This window comes from Lutra lutra, chromosome 10 (genome assembly GCF_902655055.1).
Source record: "Lutra lutra chromosome 10, mLutLut1.2, whole genome shotgun sequence".
NCBI classification, from domain to species: domain Eukaryota; kingdom Metazoa; phylum Chordata; class Mammalia; order Carnivora; family Mustelidae; genus Lutra; species Lutra lutra.
This window is the reverse complement of record NC_062287.1, coordinates 98,804,271-98,812,103: the sequence shown is the minus strand read 5'-3', so window position 1 is coordinate 98,812,103 and position 7,833 is coordinate 98,804,271. Positions and strand designations below refer to the sequence as shown.

The 7,833-nt window shown below is 39.7% G+C and overlaps 1 protein-coding gene across 1 annotated transcript; it reads right to left on the bottom strand.

Moving 5' to 3' along the window:
* Positions 1–6,029: 6,029 nt before the first annotated feature.
* On the bottom strand, positions 6,030–6,960 carry LOC125079472 (olfactory receptor 4S1-like). The gene is given in 2 exon segments (XM_047693101.1): positions 6,030–6,209; positions 6,211–6,960. Coding segments are annotated over 2 exon segments (930 nt in total).
* Positions 6,961–7,833: the final 873 nt, after the last annotated feature.

Here is a 7,833-nt window from a genome sequence, read left to right as displayed (position 1 = left end):
CCCACTTCAAAGTGTCCTTTCTCCCTTCTCTGAGTTTAGTTTTCCTCCTTTCTAATTACACAAAGAACTTCACTACAATACAAGAGGAATAATATATTCTCTCCTTTGTGTTCCTATGGTACATTATCACACTACATAATTTTATAGAAATTAACAGATGGTCTTATAATTGTAGTTTCTGGGACTGTGTCCCATCATATACCATCATAATCAAAAATTATCTGTTTAATATTTTTTAATTGTTATTATTAACTCAATTTTCATGAATAATGATAGCTAGCATTGCAAAAGTCCTTGTGCCATGTATTTACAAGTGCTCTATATACATTAATAGATTTAACTGTCACAACAAACCTGTGATGTGGGTATTATTATTATCATCCCTTTTTATACATAAGAGGAAACAGAATCAAAGATAAGTGAATCACCTGGCCAGAGGTTACATAGGAGTGGAGCCAAGATTCTAATCCAAGCAGCATAACCATAGATCCCAAGCTCTATAATCATTGCCATGTATAATTTCTAAGTATGTAACACCTAAGAGTTAAACATTTCATTAGAGGTCTGAGGAATATTTGCCTACACAAACATATACCTTTTATCTGAGCATGAACTTAACTATTTACTTTATTATCCACTGCTAAAATTAAGGAAAATAAAACAGGACCAATCTGAGAGATCACTCAAAAACCAGAAAGAAATAATATCAGGTCAAGTTTTTCTAGGCTTTCTCCTGAGGGGATAGAATATCTGATAGTCTTTCTTTTTTTTTTTAAACTACCTTTTCCTATCATCTCTGTCTTTTCTGCATTTATTCCTCTTTCTGCTATGTGCCACCAGCCATTCCCACCACCTCTCCCACAGAGCTGGTGAGAAGTACTTTCTCTCTCCCCACAATGCTGCCTCACTGAGGGGCATGGAAAGAAAATGTGATGAGCATGTGAAAGCCTAAATCAGCAGGTGAGCATCCAGACACCACATCAGACAACCTACTGGACCCCAGACTAGAGCATAATGACAGAATGTAGACAACACTCACAAATAAATGTAAGAGAGAGCTTGAGGTACCCAATGTGACTGATCTCAGATGATTTAATGAAACCTCCTTCCCAGTCACACACTCCCACTTCCCACTTCATCATTCCAAAATGGTACCTCACAGAATCACAAAACTGTAAAGGACTTTAAAATCATCAAATTTTATGTTACATATATTTAATAATAAAAATTAATGAATACCCCAAAGATACAGATGTAGTGAAAAGAAGGGGCACCTGTACCCCAAAGTTCATAGCAGCAATGTCCACAATAGCCAAATGGTGGAAGGAGCAGAGATGCCCTTCAACAGATGAATGGATAAAGAAGATGTAGTTCATATACACAATGGAATATTACTCAACCATCAGAAAGGATGAATACCTACCACTCACGTCAGCATGGAACTGGGGAGTATTATACCATATGAAATAAGTCAATCAGAGAAAGACAATTATATGGTTTCATTTATATGTGGAATATAAGAAATAGAGCAGAGGCTCACATAGGAAGGGAGGGAAAACTCAATGGGAAGAAATCAGAAAGGGAGAAAAACTATGAAAGACTCTTGGCTCCAGGAAACAAACTGAGGGTTGTGGGAAGGAAGGTAGGTGAGGGGATGGGGTAACTGGGCTAGGGGGATTAAGGAAGACATATGATGTGATGAGCACTGAGTGTCATATGCAACTAATGAATACTGAACACTGCATCAAAAACTAATGATGTAATATATGTTGGCTAATTGAATTTAAATTTAGAAAATGAATAAATGTGATTCTTAGCCTCATCCTCTGCTCACATTCCCCAAAATTACTTCTAACCAAACCACCTCATATACAAATGAAAACTCGTGGCTTAAAAAAAGGAACTGTCCTCCCCCAACATCCTACAGCTGACTTTATACCTTCTTTCCAGCCATGTCACCTACCTTTAGATCAGAACATCCGGTGTGGTTTTGTTCCACCTTAGAACAGGGAATTAGATCAGATGGATCTCAAAATACTCAAGTGCAAGTATGAAAGGAGTGACTCTGTTGGAATAGCTCATTCTCAAAGTGATGATCTGGTTGGGAAAACTAAAATAGGTTGGAGCATTGGATTGCTCTCTGGGACTCCTGGTCCCTGGACAAGTAAGGTGCTTTAGCTAATAGTCCCCACCCAGCTGATTTTTCACTGATAGGCCCAATGAGCAAAGTCCAGGTCACACTCAACTAAGCCCCTTAGAGTGGTGCTGAAAATATTTAGAGGCCTTTTACTCTAACTTCCGTTATTCATAGAGAAGTGATAGAGGCTGAGAGGTTCATTGCTTCCCAAAGCCACACACTAGGTATTTCCCAAGCTACTAAATCAGAAATCAGTTCTCTTTTAATAGCTCTAAACTACCATCAGAACATGCCAGGTGGCTGTTACTGTGATTCAAGAATCAGATCTTGCTCCCAGTAAGAAAACACCATGTTCCAGGGAGCTTTTAGAAAATAAATAGATGGCATCTAAGATAAATCACAAAAAGGAAAATTTAGAAGATCTGGGTCTGGGTTGATATTTGGATAACATCGAAGAAGTAAACAAAAGTCACATAAATCAGCAAGCTCAGAGAATTTAAGATGCTGTTTTTTCATGTAGAAAACAAAGCTACCCACTGAGAGTCCAAGGTTCTGTTAAATGCTTAGATCCTTGAACTATTGAAAATAAATTAAGCCACACACAATAATCAAGGGAAAAACTCCCCCCATGGAATTTCTTTTCTCTTGGGTGAAACACTACCAAACAAACTATGATTAGGAAAGTTTCAAAATCTGTTTCAATTAGTTTAGTGAGATTTCTGTAAAGTTTTTGTACCAAATAATTAGGCATAAAAGAGAATATAAATAATAATAAGGAGAAGAAAGTTGAAGGAAGGACATAAAGGGAACTTTTTTCCAGACTAAACTACTAAAAATGTAAAGGAGAAGGAATAGAGAGGAAAGCAAGGACTTGACAGGGCCAGGACAGCTGGGCACTAGCTCTGGTCATAACTGATTAATTAACTGATAACCTAACTTGAGTGCGCCACCCAGTTGCCCCTCCACTTCTCACTCTTAACTGGTTCTGCTTCTATATAAAATGACAGAGTTCAGCTGGATTATTCCTATTGTACCTTCCAATTCTAACAGATTTATGTATAAGTCACTTAGATCCTAGTGCCTCACCATCTATCAATGTCTGGCATATAATACATGCTCATTAAGTCTTGCTGACTTTGTCCATACTACCCAAAGCAATCTACTAATTCAATGCACTCCCTATCATAATTCCAATGGCATTTTGTACAGAAGTATTTAAAAAGTCCCAAAATTTGTATGGAAATAAATAACAGCCAACTGTTAGAACGGATAAATAAATTCAGTAAAGTTGCAAGATAAAAAAAATATACAAAACTCAATTGTGATACAAATGGTTATCAGACACATGAAAAAATGTTCATCATCACTACCCATCAGGGAGATTCAAATTAAAACCACATTGAGATACCACCTTACACCACTTAGAATGGCCAAAATTAGCAAGACAGGAAACAACGTATGTTGAAGTGGATGTGGAGAAAGGGGAACCCTCTTACATTGTTGGTGGGAATGCAAGTTGGAACAGCCACTTTGGAGAACAGTGTGGAGATTCCTCAAGAAATTAAAAATAGAACTTCCCTATGACCCTGCAATTGCACTACTGGGTATTTACCCCAAAGATAAAGATGTAGTGAAAAGAAGGGCCATCTGTACCCCAATGTTTATAGCAGCAATGGCCACGGTTGCCAAACTGTGGAAGGAACCAAGATGCCCTTCAACAGACAAATGGATAAGGAAGATGTGGTCCCCATATACACTCTGGAGTATTATGCCTCCATCAGAAAGGATGAATACCCAACTTTTGTAGCAACATGGACGGGACTGGAAGAGATTATGCTGAGTGAAATAAGTTAAGCAGAGAGAGTCAAGTATCATATGGTTTCACTTATTTGTGGAGCATAACAAATAACATGGAGGACATGGGGAGATGGAGAGGAGAAGGGAGTTGAGGGAAATTGGAAGGGGAGGTGAACCATGAGAGACTATGGACTCTGAAAAACAACCTGAGGGTTTTGAAGGGGTGGGGGGTGGGAGGTTGAGGGAGCCAGGTGGTGGATATTAAGGAGGGCACATATTGCATGGAGCACTGGGTGTGGTGCAAAAAAATGAGTACTGTTACACTGAAAAGAAATTTTTTTAAAAAATGGCAAAAAAAGAAAATGATTTTGGGCAAAAAACTCTGTTAGAAGTTTAGAAAAGAATGTTGAAAGAAAAAAATGTAATATAACTACCCAAAATATAGGCACTAACCATATATAATCAAGTACACGATTTAATGCTGTTAACTAGCACATTGAGAAAGTTATGGAAGTTCAAGTTTCATTCTATTCTGAAAAGAATGTTTATAGCAGCAATGGCCATGGTCACCAAACTGTGGAAAGAACCAAGATGCCCTTCAATGGATGAATGGATAAGGAAGATGTGGTCCATATACACTATGGAGTATTATACCTCCATCAGAAAGGATGAATACCCAACTTTTGTAGCAACATGGACGGGACTGGAAGAGATTATGCTGAGTGAAATAAGTTAAGCAGAGAGAGTCAAGTATCATATGTTTTCACTTATTTGTGGAACATAACAAATAACATGGAGGACATGGGGAGAAGGAGAGGAGAAGGGAGTTGAGGGAAATTGGAAGGGGAGGTGAATCATGAGAGACTATGGACTCTGAAAAACAATCTGAGGGTTTTGAAGGGGCGGGGGGGTGGGAGGTTGGGGGAGCCAGGTGGTGGGTATTACAGAGGGCACGTATTGCATGAAGCACTGGGTGTGGTGCATAAACAATGAATTCTGTTACAGTGAAAAGATATTTAAAAAAAAAAAGATAGAATGAAACAAGGAATCTAGCTAAGGAAAAGACACAGAAGGTAAGCATAGCATTTTACCATCCAGAAATTTTCCAAGTTCATGATTTGATTTTCAAATTCTTTACAATGATGAACCAGTAGTATTCCTATAAGAAAGCCAAACTTCCTGAAATAAAAATTAGACTTTTCACTGTATTGACTAGAGGAAAAAATTGTGTAAATATCATATACTTTGAAAAATAAGTCCTGCTTTATATAATGTATTTTTAATTAAAAACAAAGTATATGGTTTGAGAAAAAAAACTCAATTGTGCATCTATACACTAAATAACCGAACTATCTGAAAGAGAAATCAAGAAAAAAAAAATCCCATGTATGATAGCATCCAAAAGAAAATAATACTTAGGAATAATTTTAACCAAGTTGGTGAAAATCTGTGTGTTGAAAATTATAAGACATTGAAGAAAAACATTGGGGACACACAAAAATGAGCAGATATTCCATTCTCATTGATTGAAACAATAAATATTACTAAAATATCCATACTACTCAAAGCAATCTACAAATTTAATGCAATCCCCATCATAATTCCAATGACATTTTGCACAAAAATATAAAAATCGGTCCTAAAATTTGTATGGAAACAAATAAACCCTCTACAGCCAAAATAATCATCAGAAAGAGCAAAGCCAAAAGCATCATTTTTATTTCAAACTTTATTACAGACACATAGATTAATGGAACAGAGTAAAGAACCCAGGAATAAACTCATGCATACGTGGTATTTAATTTAATCCCTCATTGGTAAACCTCACGGGCTTCCTGAATGAGCCCTTAAGTATCACCCTAAGAACATCCTGGATTGTGACCCCCTTGAGGGTAAAGATTACATGTTGTTCTTATTTGTATCCCCAGTGCCTCACTCATTGCAGACAATCAATTAATATTTAGTAAATGAAGGCTTAAAGGAGTATGTGGGATTATCAGTATTATTATACAGTTGTCATTACAAGCATTAAATTGGAGATGCTATAAAATGGGAAGTTTCCCAGGTTCCAGGCTGGATGAGATTCCTTGTACTGTCACTTCTCCCCCATGCTCCCCTCTACTCTAAACAGCTTCCTCATGGCATTTTTCACTTCATTGTTCCTCAACGTGTAGATCAGAGGGTTCAGCAAAGGTGGCATGACAATGTTAAAGAGGATGACAAGCTTGTCAGCGGCCAGGGTAGTGGAGGGACGAATGTACATGAACATGGGGGGGCACAAGGACCAAAAGGACAGTGATGATGTGTGAGCCACATGTGGACAAAGCCTTGTGTCGGCCCTCAGATGACAGGCTTCTCAGGTTCAATAAGATGACCACATAGGAGATAATAAGGATGATAAAGGACACCAAGGAGATCATGCCACTGTTGGCGACCACAATAAGCCCTACCACGTAAGTGTCTGCACAGGCCAGCTTCAGCAAGGGATGAACATCACAGAAGAAGTTGTCGATCTCATTGGGCCCACAAAAGGGCAGCTGGACTGTGAGAAGGGTCTGTAAGATGGAATGCCCGAAGCCAGCCACCCAGGAGGCCCCAGCCAACAGGCCACATTTCCACTGATCCATGATGGTCATGTAGTGCAGGGGCCTACAGATTGCCACATAGCGGTCATAGGCCATAGCTGTGAGGAGGAAGATCTCAGTGCCACCAAAGAAGTGAGCAGAAAAGAGTTGGGTCATGCAGCCATTGAAGGAGATGGTCTTGTGCACCACGAAAGTGTCAGCAATCATCTTGGGTGTGGTAGCAGATGGATAGCACATGTCGGCAAAAGACAGGTGGCTGAGGAAGAATTACATGGGAGCATTGAGGGTCTTGCTGGTATTGATGGTGATGATGACCAGAATATTCCCCAGGACAGTGAGCACATGGAAGAGGGAGAAGACCACAAAGCACACGTGCTGCATTTCCCTACTCTGGAAAAGGCCGAACAACACAAATTCAGTCACGTTGTTCTTGATTCCCATGGCTTCTCTGCCCTGAGTGCCGACAAAGTACTTAGCTCTGCAAGGACACAAATTGTGTGACATAAGAAAGTTTCCCAAATCCAGAGAATCAGAAAACTCTATTCAGGTCTAATAATGATTCTGACACCAAACTGCAATGCAGGGAGAAGAGTTCCCCACACCTACAAGCAATTCTCAGAAACCAGCAGGGTGTCCTATAATTCAATTCAATTCTGACACTATGTATCTGGAGATAGTTTCAAATCCCACAGGTTAAGAGTTCAGGCCGAGAAGATTGGACCCTGCCCCGCACTGCAAATACCAGTTGCAACCCAGGTTATCACCAGGGCTTCTGACCTAATGGCTATAGATCAAAGACTCCAATGACCATGTTCCTTGGGTTAGGAGGATATGGGTTCAGTCTTCTTATGTCACCATGGAAGTCCACAGAACGCACCAAATTGTACCTATTAATAGAACTATTCCAGAAGAGCTGGAGGCTGACTGAACAGCTACTAAACAACCGAAGGTAGAATGGCAAAAGAACAACAAGAGAGACAGACATGTGGCTAACAAAGAGAACCCCACCCCTGATGCTCTAAGCAGGAGAGGTGAGGAATAGTTCTAAGGGCCTTGGAACAGATCCTTCTGTCCTTGGGCACAGAAAAAAATCCCATAGTTTTAAAAAACTAATGATGTACTGTATGGTGACTAATGGAACATAATAAAAAATAATATTAAGTCGGGGCGTCTGGGTGGCTCAGTGGGTTGAGGCCTCCGCCTTCCGCTCGGGTCGTGGTCTCGGGGTCCTGGGATCGAGCCCCACATCGGGTTCTCTGCTCAGTGGGGAGCCTAGCCTGCTTCCTCCTCTCTCTCTCTCTGCCTGCTTCTCGC